The sequence below is a fragment of the Punica granatum genome, chromosome 5, assembly GCF_007655135.1.
Source record: "Punica granatum isolate Tunisia-2019 chromosome 5, ASM765513v2, whole genome shotgun sequence".
Taxonomy (NCBI): domain Eukaryota; kingdom Viridiplantae; phylum Streptophyta; class Magnoliopsida; order Myrtales; family Lythraceae; genus Punica; species Punica granatum.
Genome location: NC_045131.1, coordinates 26,194,053 through 26,209,340, shown reverse-complemented (window position 1 = coordinate 26,209,340; position 15,288 = coordinate 26,194,053). Strand labels below are relative to the sequence as shown.

General features: G+C 39.0%; 1 protein-coding gene across 2 annotated transcripts; it reads right to left on the bottom strand.

Annotated features, from left to right (window-relative positions):
* Window positions 1–9,139: 9,139 nt before the first annotated feature.
* LOC116208690 (auxin response factor 3-like) lies at window positions 9,140–14,873 on the bottom strand. 2 transcript variants are annotated; one of them, XM_031542234.1, is made up of 10 exons: window positions 14,278–14,873; window positions 13,585–13,644; window positions 13,040–13,222; window positions 12,363–12,447; window positions 12,185–12,275; window positions 11,927–12,091; window positions 11,373–11,492; window positions 11,023–11,119; window positions 10,601–10,760; window positions 9,140–10,513 (listed from the first exon to the last, which is right to left on the bottom strand). In XM_031542234.1, exons 1-10 carry the CDS (start codon window positions 14,620–14,622, stop codon window positions 9,729–9,731), a joined length of 2,091 nt encoding a protein of 696 aa, XP_031398094.1. In that variant the 5' UTR covers window positions 14,623–14,873; the 3' UTR covers window positions 9,140–9,728. The 2 variants fall into 2 exon arrangements, with proteins under 2 accessions (XP_031398094.1, XP_031398095.1); XM_031542235.1 differs by having other exon boundaries at window positions 11,044–11,119; window positions 14,278–14,872.
* Window positions 14,874–15,288: the final 415 nt, after the last annotated feature.

The window sequence follows — 15,288 nt, the reverse complement described above, 5'->3', positions numbered from 1 at the left end:
TGCCCTCAATGAAAACCTGTCGTTTGCCCGGCCTGCGTTCCTCCATCTTCTTCTCCTTCTACTTATGCCTCCTTGTCTCGCCGGATTTCTTGCCTCTTCTCTCCTAATTCGGCCCGCCCTGTGGCATCTCCCTAGTAGATGCACTTTCAACGAGGCTCCAATCCGTGCTTAGCCCATGGCAGTAATGACATCCTCCGATTCCATGGCCTTCTCCCCCAAAGTGGACGTCGTACTTCCTCTAGACTTCCCTCGTACGTTCAGACAGAATGCTCCTTCTTTGCTTGCTCTTCTTTCCCATTTTTGCACAATTGATGCCTACAAAGTGTTTTGCGAAACGGATCTGACGGTTTGGTTATTGCTACTCACACTTGCAAACAACAGATCATCTCACCCAGCCAACCGCCATTGTTAGTCCGTCATTTATGGTAGCCCCTATTTTCTACTCGAAATCATATCGCTTCATGCAAGATATCCGATTTCTTCGATATATGCTTAATATTATATCAAAATCTAGGACTATTATGATGTTGATGACTATCCAGTTCATTTTCTTCGAAAGGGAAGAGGGCTTACTATGAAGCTTGTTCTTATTCCACCTGAGGTTAGTGTGCTATTGTGATTATGAAGTTATAAATTGTTCAATTCTGATTGATTGATAAATAACAAGTGAAATTATGACATACTTCACTACTAAAGACATGTATCAAAGATCATGACTGTGAGATTTCTTAGGGACCTATCGAATGGCTATAAGCCGCTAGCAAATTATTCTTTATTCACTTTGAGAGTTAGATAATTCGAGAAGTAACATTCCTGAAGTGAGGTGCAACAGTCTTTCAAATGTAAATAAAGATTTGCACCAGTCATAATGTTTATATTACCGAATAATATTTCACAGTTTTCGCAAAATCCTATACTTTAGGAATGGGATCCATTGCATTTGCATCTCTGGTGCTTGTCAGGCCATATAAAAGTTGTTGAGATTCTCAATTGTCATGTCAAGAATGCTCAATCCCATTTTTTTGTAACTTTCCTTTTAGTCTTCTATAATGGCCACAAAAGGCTGATACCAATTGATAAGAAATTCCTATTTATGTATGTTGACAGATGTGAGGCATGTGGCAGGACTATCTGTGAGATGCACTTTAAGAATCACTTTGCTCTTAATGATGTCTCAAGCCTCAATTCATAGTATGTCGATATAAGTTCCAAATGCATCATATATCGATCAATTGCTACACGATCTTATCAAGATGCTGAGATATCAATTGATGAATGCTAGAGCTTTCGTGCCAGTTCCTATCTTGGACAGTTTTAGCTGTTTCTGGTGCAGCGAAAACTAAGTTTGAGATTCCCAAGCATAACGAAAACTAAGTTCATGATTGCTAAGCATAGCGGAAACTAAGTTTGAGATTACTAAGCTTATTCACAAGCCATTTTCATTAGCATTGGGATCCATTGCATTTTTATCCATGGTGCTTGTAAGGCCATATAAAAGTTATTGAGATTCAGAACCACTCGGTTGTCATGTCAGGAATGCTCAACCTCATGTTCTTGTAACCTTTTTTTATTACTTTTTCAATTATCCTAAAAGGCTGGTACTAATTGATAAGAAATTCCCTATTTATGTATGTTGAAAGAGGTCTTGATAGAAAGTAATGGACCACGCTACTGAATGCATGCGAAGCATTTGGACTTTTCCATGAGATGAACTTCGAGATTTGCCCTTGATGATGTCTCAAACAACAACTCAAAGTATGCAAGTGCAACTTATATCGATCAATTGCTCTATGATATTTTCATATTACTGATATATCAATGAGTAAATAGGCAATTTTGTCACTGACTTTCGAGGTTTACATCAATTTAGTCCCTCAAGTTTTGGTTACATTAATTTGGTCCTCATTACATCAATTTACTGCCTCACAGGTGCATGGACATCAAGTAGTGCGATTGCATCAATTAGGTGGTTATGTGGTAGAGGTGCATCAATCAGGTCCCAATGAAATATCAGTTTGATCCATTGCCACATTAATAAGGTCCTTAGGCATCTTGCATTTAAGTATGAAATGGTGACACTGTTAAATGCTGGAAATTGTTACATCAACTTGGTCATCTTGCTACATCAATTTAGTCCCAGCACTATTTTTTAACAAATTGAACTCCTGCCTTTATTCTTCATTTCCCCTACCTAACAAAGCCATATTGGGCTGCTAGAGGATAAATTTATTGCGGATGGATTGAAGTATGAAGTTAATTGAATGAAAATACTTGCCCAAATAGAATGGAATTACTAAAATTACTATATTAATAAATAGATAAGTGTATACAAGAGAGTGTACATGTTACTTTGCCAAAGTAACTACACAAAGAGACATACAGAGGCAATATCTTTAGTAATCTAACATGTATCCAACATGCAGTATTTCCTAAAAGACATTAACTAACCCGAAATGATACTGCCAAACTAAGATCAACCAACCCAAAATGGTGTATGCTATTAAGTTGGAACAAGCATAACTAAACCAAGTTTTGCTTTCAATAATTGTTCCTAAAATGTGGTACATCAGCTTCTTCAATCTTCAATTCACATAGGAGGAGTCCCATTGGGTGGAAATATGCTATAAACCCAACAGCAGTTCCAGAACTTGCAGCTTCCATGGTGTGTGCTGTGATGGAAGTGTAAGGTGTCCTCACTAGAGGGGCTATCATTGGTTGGAAAAAGGACCCGTTAGCAAATATGCCCATCTGATGAACTTATACATGATATTAAGAAAAGTCCATTAGTTGGCAACATTTAGAAAAATTTAAATGTACAAATGAAACCAAAAGTATCTGTAATGGGTGTGTTGCAGATGGGTGATACTGAGATGGTTGGGGTGGAGCAGATTCTTGTTGCTTTGGTTTAGCTTCCATACTCTCATTCCTTCCCACTTGAACATTCATATTGTCTGCTTTAGCTGACCTAAAACCACAAAGAGCACCACCTGAAGTAAAAGCGCCATGCATTCTGTCATTTTTCCCCTTAAGTGTTGGTTATCCACTGCATCTTCTTTTGGTGTGTCCTATTTCTTCACACCTGCCTCGCCTTGGATCATTCAACTTTCTCTTTAACTTGTGAGGGTTAGCCTTATCCTCTAGATCGTTCTTCCTCTGCTTCTTGGGTCTTTCTAGTTGTTTCTTAATCTTTGGAGGCAGGATATGGTCATGAGGAGTCCTCTCCCAGTAATCTTGGCCAGTGGTAGGATGTATGAAGGGTCCATAAGCTTTATCTGTCACATCTTTCCTTAAGAGAAGATTGACAAACTCTTATGCCCTCTGGCTATTGTACAGCATGACAGCAATGGCATGCTTGCATGGTATGTCAGTCAAGTCCCACACTCGACAAGAACAAGTCTACTCCCACACTCATCAAGTCCCACTTGGAGTATGATGAGTATGTTATCTCAAATTGTGTCATGTAAGGATCCCCTGACCAGAATGAAACCCAACCATTAGATTTCTTCATGTGTTCGTCCAACTTTGCTTGAACTTTAGGGCAAAGAAATCCATTGTATCTAGCCGATAAAGTCTGGCATCTTTATCTTCTTTCTTGTGATGTACTCTCTTACCCCTTCAACCAAGTTTAGTATAAGTTTACCCCTGACTTTCAACAGTTCTTTATTGAACTGCTCACACATATTACTTGTTAGTACATCATTCTTACAATCAGTATCAAAAGTTGACATTGTCCATCAGTTTGTATTTATTTTGCCTAGATATTGTGCAGCTGTTGGGCTGATCTTTCCAAGATCATTCATGCACAACTTGAACCTTTGTGGGGTTGTTGCTTTAGCACAATTCTAGAATGCTCTCCTTAGTTCACTACCATTAAACTTACAATTCTTGCTCAGGTTTGCAAATGTATAGTCACTGAAACTCATGTGTCTCTGGTTGGATTTGCAAGAATACACCAAACTAGGGTTGGATCTTACCAGCTCATGTGCATAATCTCTCGGCCTTGCATATTGCTCCCTTTCTTCACCTTCACACTTTTTCTTGGCCAGCTTGGTGGCCCTGAAAACCATTGCATCATACAACTTTACTTGGTAAATGTGAATGAAGAAGTCAAACACTTGTTGTGCAAACATGTCTAGTTGGGTCTTCAACCTGTGAATCAACTTCTCTGTAACTCACTCCTTTGTTACCAGCTTGTTCTCGATCCTTCTTGCACAAGTGTGCTCATGAACATATGTCATCACTTGAAAGGTGGTTATCTTCTTATTCAAACCTTAGTATATTTTCCATTGGCAACCATCACTACCATTCTTCTCAACACAGTATGCCCTCACTCTCGCCTTATCATTTTTCTTAAAATTAACTTCCCTCCCCATTACAATATTGATGTTTTTGATAGTCATTTTGAAGACCTCTGGATTTTCGAACTCCATTCCAAGAGTAATTTCCATATTTTCATTGTCATCTACATTGTACATTGGAAACTTATCTTGTCCCTCTTCTGAATCCCCATCCAATGACTCCAATTCTTCAATTTTTTACCTATCATATATATCCTGTTATCCAATGGAAACTCCTCAACATAAGCACCCACCAACAAATGTAGGTGCTCATGTTGAGGAGATTCTATCGGATGACAGGCTATCCGATGGGTATGAAACTAAAGAACTGGAGTCATTGGATGAGGATTCAGAAGAGGGAGAAGATAAGTTTTCAATGTATAATGCAAATGACAACAGAAATATGGAAATTACTCTTGGAATGGAGTTCAAAAATCTTGAGGTCTTCAAAATGGCTGTCACAAACATCAACATTGCAATGTAAAGAGAAGTTAATTTTAAGAAAAATGATAGGGCGAGAAAGTTACTGAGCCCATATTACTTCTCAAATTCTTGTTCTCGCCCATAATTTTGTTATTTTCCGATTCCGGAGGAGTTGGTATTTTTAGTAAAATAAAAACTTATTGTTCTTCTAGGGTTCCCTTTTGACGTTGTTTGATCTTTAGGCAGGAGAGGTTGGCATGTTTGGTAGAATGAGAAAATATGTTTAGTGGATTGGTTTTGGGTTTTTTTTAGATCGTCTCTGGAGTGAAAGGAGGTAGAGGTTTATAGGAAGTGTTGACTTCATCTTATACATTTAATAAGTCATTTTAATGTGTTTGCTAAATTTGTTCAGGAATTGAAATGACAGCCATTTTGCAAGAACGATATACTTTTAGGTGGATGTTATGCAGTCTCCGCAAAATATTTATGCCCTCATATATATGAGAAAATCATACAAATTCTTTTTATGTCATGAAAGGAAATTTAACAATTATTAGTCGAACAATTTTTTCACATGGAAATGCTTCAGCTGCAACATGTTTCCCGCTGCGACTAACCCCTGCTGAACCTAAAGAGTGAGGTGAGTCTGATACGTTCATAATTCTTTTGCCCCTCCGATTCCCGCCCATTCCTTTGCGCTTGATAATGGATTAATGTCCCCGACCATCTGAACCTAAATCCCGCCCTTTGTCGTCTCCAAACCTATCCGTCTGGCCTTCCACCTTCTCCCACAAGCGTCCAGTCCAGTCCAGTCCGTCTTCTTCACTCGTCGGCGCCCTCGCTACCTTCCTCGCCACTGGCATGGCCCTCCTGCACTCTCCCTCTGTTCAGCCGATTCCCACCCACCCGCGCCAGGTCCTCTGGCTCTCTCCCTCTGTCCTACCCGCTCACTGCCCTCCCGATCAGCACAGATCGGCCGCCCTTCAAGGCAAATCATGCTGTCCATTCCCTTTAAGAATGGCCACATGTCCGACTGGATCTCGTGCCCTTTCGCCCATTTCTGCTTTGTCTCTCTTTTAAGGTCACCAGTCTAATGCTACGTAACCAACTTGGAGGGGCCTCCCTCTCCCTTCCTCTCCTGAAGGGGTTCTCTTCCTTGCTGTCCCTGAATTGCGAATGACGCCCAGTCTTGCGGCCCTAACCTGCTCGTATGCATTTTGCTGCCCACGCTCATTTTTCTGCATTTCGTCCTTGTCAGATACCCGATGCAGTGCATTCTCTAAGTTGTGCTTCTCCAATAATTACTTATAGCTTCAGCCTAGGGACTCTCTCAGATTTCTCTCCACTTGTTTTGTGTGCCATTTTTGTTAACGCTTTGGATTTGGAATAAAACTTGTCCTTTTTCTCAAGCATCTGCTTTGTGATTTTCATGAATAGATATGTGATATGTATAGGTTCATTATCATTTTCACTAATTGCGTAGTGGCCTTTTTTTCCTTTCAATTATGAAGCAGTATTCTGTGGGAACAAAAAAAAAACAAATGAATTTGGAGTGCTTTATTCTAACTTATGATAGAGATATGGCACAAAACACATTTACATTCAGTATGAAATCGCTTTTACACTAAAGTTTCCACTTCTTCAGACTCAATTGTAAACTTTATTCTGTTACTAACCAAACCCCATCGAAATTGACCATGAGGAGTTACTTGCCCTTTTTTTTTTTGGGTTTATTCTGCCTATATTTAGGATTAATAATGCCAACCTTTGCCATTGGTAGTATTAAACGTGCTTTTAGAATTTAATTAATTGAATTCTACTATCTGATTTGCAACCCTATGTTCTTATTATGTTCTCCTTTTCAATTGGAAACAAATACATTTGTTCTGCGTAGAATTGCTCTGTGATGATAGTAATTTAGACAGAGTGCTTGCACTGATCTCGGTCCTTACGAAGAGGTGGACGAAATGAAAGTTATCTTTATAAACCCATATCACAAAAATATGGGATTAGCCTCGCACTTTTTATTGTAAGGTAGATAATAGATGTGTGAAAAAGCTAAAGCACATGATGTGGATGCGTTACGATTCATTGTTTAAAAATTCTCAGCTCGTGGTTGATCGTTTCGACTACACGAAGAATTTAAATCTTCATGGAAATGGAGTAAACATTTAAAGATTTCTTGGGAAACGAAAAACACATTGATTTATGAATGAACATTAATGGAAAACAAAAAGTTTTCTTAATAAATCAAATGATATGTGTGTAATAATGGGAGCTTGCATCTAATTATATGACAAATTATTTTTATATAATAATTTAACACAAACATTAAAATATTCATGAAAAATAAAAAATAAAAACTTTGAATTCTCAAGTAAATCTTAATTTTTTGAAAATTTAATTTTCTTCATAAATTAGATAATTTATTAATTATCTTCTACAACCGCGTAAAGTGTGCCCTTTATATTTATTGTTAGCGTCTCTAAACTACTCTTTTTAGGGATTAAATTATTGAAAGAAAATGTCAATAAATAGCACACAGCAATTAATATGAATAAACTAGCTAGTTAAAAAGCAATCTTGTTCTGTGAGTGTTATTGCTGAAAAAGAAGTGCTGAAATATAATCACCGAAAAATAATTGTTGATTCTCAAAAACTGCGATTTTCTAAATCTATTGAAACCGAAAAACTTATTTTTGCAATTTTTGAAAATCATTAAAATGATTCATAAGTGCTTTATATATTAGAAAATAACTTGAATATGCCTCTAGAGAAATATATTAAAAATCGGGAAAGTTCAAATCCCAATCCACATTGGCTACACGCATTCAATAATATATATAAAAGTTCTTTTTTGGATGATGATGATGATGATATTGGAAAATATGTTTGTAGTGTTTGATGAAAAAACTATATCACAATATATATAATAATATTTTAATAATGGCCAAAAAATATTATTATAATAGCGAAATATCAGTTGTGATGTGCAATTAAAGCAATAAATTTCTCAATTTTTTTTTAGTAAATTAATAATTTGTCCATTGAGAGATTGATGTTACATCAAATCAGATTTTAAAAAATTTTTTACATCAAATTAGATCTTGACAGATTAAGTGTACATCAGATTATCCATGTCTGTCGTCCAATAATGGACGGAAACATCTGATGTGGCATTGTTTCTTACTCTCTCTTTTTTACATTCATTTTGACATTGAACTATTAAATGTATATCATATTGCCCCTTCCGTCAGAAGGTTTCGTCGAGTTTTTAAGGGCAGACAGACAGAAAGGGTAGCGTGATGTACATTTATTAAGTCAATGTCAAAATTGATATAAATTTTTTTAAAAAATCAGATTTGATATAACATCGATCTCTTGAGAGATAAATTATTAGTTTAATCCCTTTTTTTTTCTTTTTTTGCTGAGTAAGCAAATTTCTCAAACTGGTCCTTTCTTGCTTATGACATGAGCTTTCTTGCTTATGACATGAGCTTCCTCGTTTTCACCGCAAAATAAGAGAAGCAAGTTTACCAACGTTAGCTCCCAAACGCTGCTAATTGCAAAATGGCGGCTGAAAAAATGATTATTCAACCCCAAACGCAGCCTTAATTACAAAATAAACTGATAATGCTTTTTCGAGAATATCTTAAGGGACAGGAGAAGTCCATCCTTATCAATCTACCCATGAAGGATAAGTGCATTGCGCTGCAGTGTTCGCTGGAGACCGCCTTGATCATCGAAACATCTTGGTCACACAAGGAGATACCTGCAGAGAGTGGTTGAAGAGCGTCAAGACCACATGTTCACGACTAGTTAAGGATTATGCGGCGAAGCATTACCAGTTTGCATCGCCTTCGCAATATGATCCGAACAATATGACCCTTGCCCCACTCCACCTGTGACCTATTTGTCCTGTAGAGGCAACGAGAAAATTCATCCTTATAATCCAAGAGGCAGCCAAATGATTTATTGCTCTAATGTGGAGGTACATTTTTTTAGATCCACCTCAAATTCCCGACGCATTCACTTCCATCGAGATGAAAACTAAGTTGGCCTTACGCTTCCTAAAGATGCCATATTAGGTACCTTAGCCTTCAATTTGGCGTCCTTCCTCCCCTAAGGCCTTTTGCTTCAGAGCAATCTTAGATTAACAGACAGATGATTATATGGAAATGGCAAAATGAAACCCGGAGTCAGTTGTTCATCAGAATCCGAGCTCAACGCGTATTCAGTAGTACCAACCCAATTGTAGTATTTTATACGACAATGTCCAGGACCTGATTCATGCCAAGGTAATCCGCCGACCAAATTCAGACCTAAAGTATTAACAATTACAGAATATGTCGAATTGCAGCTAAAGGAAGTTTTTGTGGTGAGTCGCGAAAACATACAATAGCACAATACATATTGTTTGTCTCATAAATTTCCAGATTAGATAAAAAGAAGGAACACATAAAAAGGTTAGAAACTTCTCCAAAAATAAACTACCAATTACTACCTCCTAAACGAAAAATACATCAAATACACTCCATTGCATCCCATCTCGCCGTCGGCACCTGAGGGACATCGGACAAGCATCTTATGAGTCTTTCCTTCCTTGGAATAAAATTCTCGATACTAAGTTACTGATAATAAGAAAGAAGATCATTTGTAAACTAAACAATCTTCGACGACCTCAGGTACCAATTATCTCTCCAATCTAAGAATGTTCTACGTCGCTTTTCCCAGATACTTTGCCAGGGAAATCTCTGAGTATCAACAGATTACAACGGCTGCAAGGAACCCCATGGGCCTAAACTCCTATGACTAAGAGAACTTCCAAGCCAAAGCCATACCTTTCAACTCACGTGTAAATGCTAAAGCCCGAAACTTATGGAGGCCCCAGCTAAGTTAAAAGTCATAACCACACAAGTCCATCACACCTTCCACAGATTACAACCGGAAGTACGAACAGTGCTGCTCTTACAAAATGGAGGTCACGAACTCTTTAGTTGATAACTGTGAGCAAATTGAAGCATCTGGATTAAGCGGCGGTGGGCCCAAGTCAGCTTCTTTTTCGGAAAACTTCTCACCTTCCATTAACGAGAAGCCGAATAGCCGACACCCTCTTTTGAAAGGAGCTACATCCCGATTCCCTTTATGATGAGAAGGGGGCAGAGGCCGTGAATGATTGCAATCATCAGGAATCCCAAGCTTTCCATCCCAAAGTAAAGAATCGCCTTTCAGACCTTCATTCCCGACTCTAAGTCCCTTACTCGCTTCATGAAGACAAGGGAGCATTTTGAAGTTTGTCATTGCATTGGGGAATGTTAACACTGAAGATAGCGAAGAAGCCTGGGCAGGTAATGCTTGTGGGCCGACATGAGAGTTAGGGCCCATCATGAAGGTTGACCCAGGCCACTCGTTCCACGAGCTCACTGCTTGAACAGTATCAAAGGACCCAAATCTTCTGTTCGCGCGGACCTCATTATCATAGATGGATTGCCCGTACGACTGTCTTGGGAATGTTTCTTGACCTTGCAAGACCTTATGGAATCGGAAAGATTCACCAAAGCCTGTGCAGTTATAAGCTGTGCCTATGGCTTCAGAACCATTCGAACCCAATAAGTTCCTTCTCAGTTCAGAGAGAGGACGGTTCTGAGATTCCATACCATTACAAGCGGCAGCATCAAAACCCGAGTTTTCTTGACCTTGCAAGACCTTTTGGAACCTATAAGATTCCCCAAAGTCTGGTGCTCCAAATCCATCTGCAGGGAAAAATTGGCCCATCATGAAAAACCACAGCAGAATGAGGAAGTTCTAGCCTAGAATTAAAGATTAGGGAGATCCTCTACTTGGAACTGGATATTCTGGACCGACTGGAGGTATCCCGAACCGGGTCCGCTTAGAGCCAGGCAACTTAAAGCCATTTGCAGCAGGTACCGAACTGCATGACTCAATTTCCCATGGACAAATCCTGTTGCATCGAATGGCATCCATATTGTCCCACCTAACCTGCAAATATGATATAAAAATTTTCCAGTTTCCTTTTCTTGAAAAGAGAAACACAAATCAAGATGATCAATATAAATTCAAAAGATGATAAAATTTGGTTTTGCTATAAAAATCAAAGAAGATTAGGCGACGAAGACAATATCTTTTCACAAGAAAATGGAAAAGAAAATAAATGTTCTTCAAAACCAAGAAAGAATGTTCTCTATATCGAAAATCATGTGCAGTGACAGACGCAATGCTAAAAGGGGAAGAAAAAGAGCACCATTCCAAACTCATAACGTACTGTTAAACACCTCCATTTTGAACCGGGCCATCTAATGGGATCAATATCGCTGACGCCAGTAATAAATCCCGAGTACCTGGCCCAAATACGACCTTATATCAGTTTATAGTTACATAATTACATTTATCCCTGATACCAAAAAATACAAAAGGTTTGCATATATTAGATTATATTAGTTGGGACAGAATGGTTTCGGAACGAAAGGAAATCCCTCCACAAACCTGCCCACTTTATTCGGCAATTCCCAATAAATTCCACTACTTTGTACTACATTCCCTTTATATTGATCAGATAAAGGAAGCAAGTGAATATTGATCTCAAAAGTCTACCTCTGCCCGGATGCATCCTCTCCTTCAAAACGCATTTTGAACCTCATCCCAGGGGTAAAAGAGCAATCGAGGCTCTTGAAGAACTTGCGGTAAGGTGTTATAAACTGAGAAGTGGTTGATCTGCACAATATGTTCCACATGTTTATCTAGAAAGAAGATAGAAGTAACTAGGAAAGAACGAAAGTTCCATCAAATGGACGCTGTAAGAGTACAATATAAGCTGCAGCATTGGAGTTGAAGATTGAAGATATCCAATTATAACAGTAATCAGCTCAAATGGCATGGTCACAGGAGCAGCATAAAACATCTACACTTCGTATTCAAGAATTCTTGTAATATTTAAATTTTAAAAAAAAGAGCCTAAAGTGACTTTGGATATTCTTCCCAGGTTTGTGTAAATAATAATTAGTGCACCATTAGTCATTCCAGTAAAAACAGTACACACGAATTCAAAGATATATTTTAACAGTCAGGTTTCTTAACAGTGACATACTCTAGTTTTCCAATATTTCTAGAAAAAGCGGTTCGGTAGGAGCAAGTCATGAATCAAGAACCTTGGATCATAGTAGACATTGAAGACGCCTCCAACTGAAAGAGCCTTTGGGATTTCCATAAGAGCACTCTGATTCAGGTGTTGGATTCGGAGAGATGGGTGAGTAGCAGAACCTTTAACTTGAGCAGCTCTCCTGATTCCCAGTCTTAATTCGCCATCTTCACCCCTGCAAGAATCAAGACATAGTTTAGAAGAATATAAGGGTAAAAAACAAGGTCGACAAAATTTTCAAATCACGATTTTGGTCTTAGTGTAACACCTGAGGAAAAGCACGGCATCTCCAGATACAAGCTTCTTCTTGTTCACGAATGCACTCCATCCTGTAGTGAGCAAATGCCTCCGTGGCTGACCTGTTGAAAAAAGAAAAGAATGCAAATGACTGATAAGGAAAATTAATTATTCCAAATGAGGCATAGCAGATTTAGTGTCTGTAGTACCCCTATATATATGTCTAAACTTCCATTCCAAGCTATGTAGATCTTTTGCTACGAGCTCTTGTGATGGCCTCTGTTGGCTGTAGTCCTGCAGGTTCCAAGTATCGAAACTTCCAATCATGGAAGAATATTTCACAGGGCAAATATGCTGCGCATACCAAAGTGCTTCACGACATACTAAATTTAGAAAAGGAAAAGAAAACTCTACTTGGTTTGTATTTGTGCAAAAAAAAAAAAGTAGAGCAATCAATTGTCAAATTGTAGTTCAGAAGATATGACCCTTGATTAAAGCATAAAAAAATTGCCTCTGTTTTTCTCAAAAATATTGAAAGAGAAGGAATGTAGATTCATATTTTCAAGTTAGATTATAAAATAAGAACTGTCCTCCAGAAGAGAAAAACAGAGATTGATTTCTATGAAGTTTGGGCAGTACATTATCCAAATGGAGATGTAACCGCCATCTCTGTCCTTCAATTATCTTTATAAAATCTCTGATCTAGGCATAATATCTTTCCTCCATATGTTCCTAATGTAATATATTAAAAAATGTCAATATGTACCTCGGTTATTCTCCAGATCTATTTAAAAAGTGTCTAAAATCACCATTTATGCCAAAGAAAAAATAAACTACCAAAAAATGGGAAAAGCGAGAACGACTACAAAATATGGATTTTAACTACCAGGGGAGGGAAGCAGTCCTCAGCAGCCCGCCGAGGGACAGAGAATCCACCATGAGTGCTCGTGTCGGAAGCAGTGAGGGTCTTGCAGAACATGTGGGGAGTGGTAGACTTCCCAGCAGGTTCAGTCTCATCCTCCTCAGCTTCTGCTTCCAAGTCCCTTTGTCGCTGTTTCTGCTCATTTTGCTATCCCAAAAGAAAACAAAATCATACTAAATCAATACCTTCCACTCAAAATGGAAAAACTAAAGAACAACTGCATTAATGGTTAGAATAGTCAAAGAGACCATCATGTATCTTTACTCATTTTCAACTGATTCGTATGACTTCAGCAAATGCCGCCTATTTTTTTTTTTTAAGTTTTTAATTTTTATTTTTAAGGAGAAACATCACCAGAAAATTGTACCCTTGAAGATGATCTGCAGCCCACTGATAAAAAAAATATTTAAATCGTAAAATTTATTTTGCCTAACTAGAAGAGCCCAATTCAACTTTCAAGATACGAGGTCTTGATTCTCAAACTAGCATCAGATTAGAGAACACCGTACCTCGTGCTCAGGAAGCAGTGCAACCTGAGCATAAGCATCATCGGAGGAGGTCGCATCTGCCTGTAACCCAAAACGTAACCGAACATAAGCATAGAATTCAAGTAAAACAGAGGCTTCCCAACAGCACAGAATATACCAAACAGCCCATGTGGTGAAAAAGAAGAAAAACATAATCATCAATTTCAAGAATGCATATGTAGTTCCCAACAGCACATCATATGTTGTTCCCTCATTTATTCAGAACATTATCACAAGGATAACAAAAAAATAGACAGTATTTTTTTTGGGGGGGGGGGGAGTCATGATTCTTAAGACTCCCATCTACTGATTAATGACTTGTTCCGTGAAAAGAAGACATGATTCTTTATTCAATTAGGCAAAGTGCATTGGGAAAATTGGGGTGGGAACAATAATTAAATTAAATACTAGACATTTTCTTGAGAGCAGTGTCCGTTGCCAAGAGATTATGAAATTTTCTATATATGGTTTTCTGCAAAGCATGTCCCTTTTTGCTTCACCGAAAACAAGAATTCACCCTTTTAGTTTAATTCTCCTCCCAGCCATTCCCATCTCCAGTCAATGAATGCATTTCACACCACAAGACCAACCCAACCCATCAATGACAATACATACATACATACAAATATATTGTGTGTATATATTAATGGAGCACGGGGCGGGGGATGCCCTTACATAGAGCTTGACGTCGACGACGCGGCAGAAGACGTGTGGAGGGAGGCGGCAGGCGGGGACGGGGAGGTCGGAGCTCTGCTCGAGCTGGCCCTGGGGGAAGTACGCGACGCCGCTGCCTTTCCGCGGCAGGGAAATCAGGGGACCCGCGCAGGCCTGCCAGAGCTCGAGGCACACCGGGTAGGGAGCGGCGGTAGGCGGGGCAGCGGCGACGGCAGAGGAGGAGGAGGAGGCGTTGGAGTTGGAGGCGCTTAGGGCGGAGGAGGAGGTGGAGGGGGAAGATAAGGGGGCGGAAGTGGGCGGGGCCTCGTCGTCGTCGACAGTGTTGAGGTCAATCAAGCCCGCCATGGCTTAGGAATCAGAGCCTATTGGGCAGATAATGAAGAAGAAGAAGGGTATAGGCAGAGGTGAGGGAGTGAGGAAGATGAGTGCATTGTCTGCAACAAAGAGAGAATGGTGGGGGAGAGAGGAATGGAGCTTTCGGAGAGGTTTTGGCATTGCCCCAAAAAGCAGAGGAGTGAAGGCCCTGAAGAAAAAGGAGAAAGAAAGAGCTCTCCCCTCTCTCTCTCTCTCTCTCTCTCTCTCTCTCTCTCTCCTCTTCTTGCTTCTCTCTCTAGCCTTCTCTCTTTTTCCCTCTCGCTAGATTTTTTTTTTGTCTGCAAAACAAAATTGTTTGGGGATTGAGTTCATTCATGGTGTGAAAATGAAACTAATAAAAGGAAACACTGTATTGCAGACGCAGCGTGTCGATTATGTTTTTTTAGTTGATGATAGTTACAGCGGGTTAATAACTCGATTTAACCTTTTATTCAACAAAAATAAAAATAAAAGCAGCCACCGTCAAAATTGCTTCTTTTTTTTTATTTTTCATGTTTGTCATGGTTACCGATCAAATTTCATCTTCCAACATGTATCATATAAAACCACGCAAGCATTGAGAGACAAGTCACTGTGCTTCGAACATGCGCAATCTTGTCTTGCAGTCCAGAAAGAAAGAGCGCATGGAAGTTGAAA

Bases quoted from the DNA above. Each gene is read 5' to 3' on its own strand.
- LOC116208690 (XM_031542234.1), bottom strand. From the start codon at position 14,622: ATGGCGGGCTTGATTGACCTCAACACTGTCGACGACGACGAGGCCCCG. The intron at 12,276-12,362 runs GTACTACAGACA...TTTTTTCAACAG, and splicing joins GTTTAGACATATATATAGGG to GTCAGCCACGGAGGCATTTG. The intron at 10,514-10,600 runs GTAGAGGATCTC...TTTTCCCTGCAG, and splicing joins TCCAGAATATCCAGTTCCAA to ATGGATTTGGAGCACCAGAC.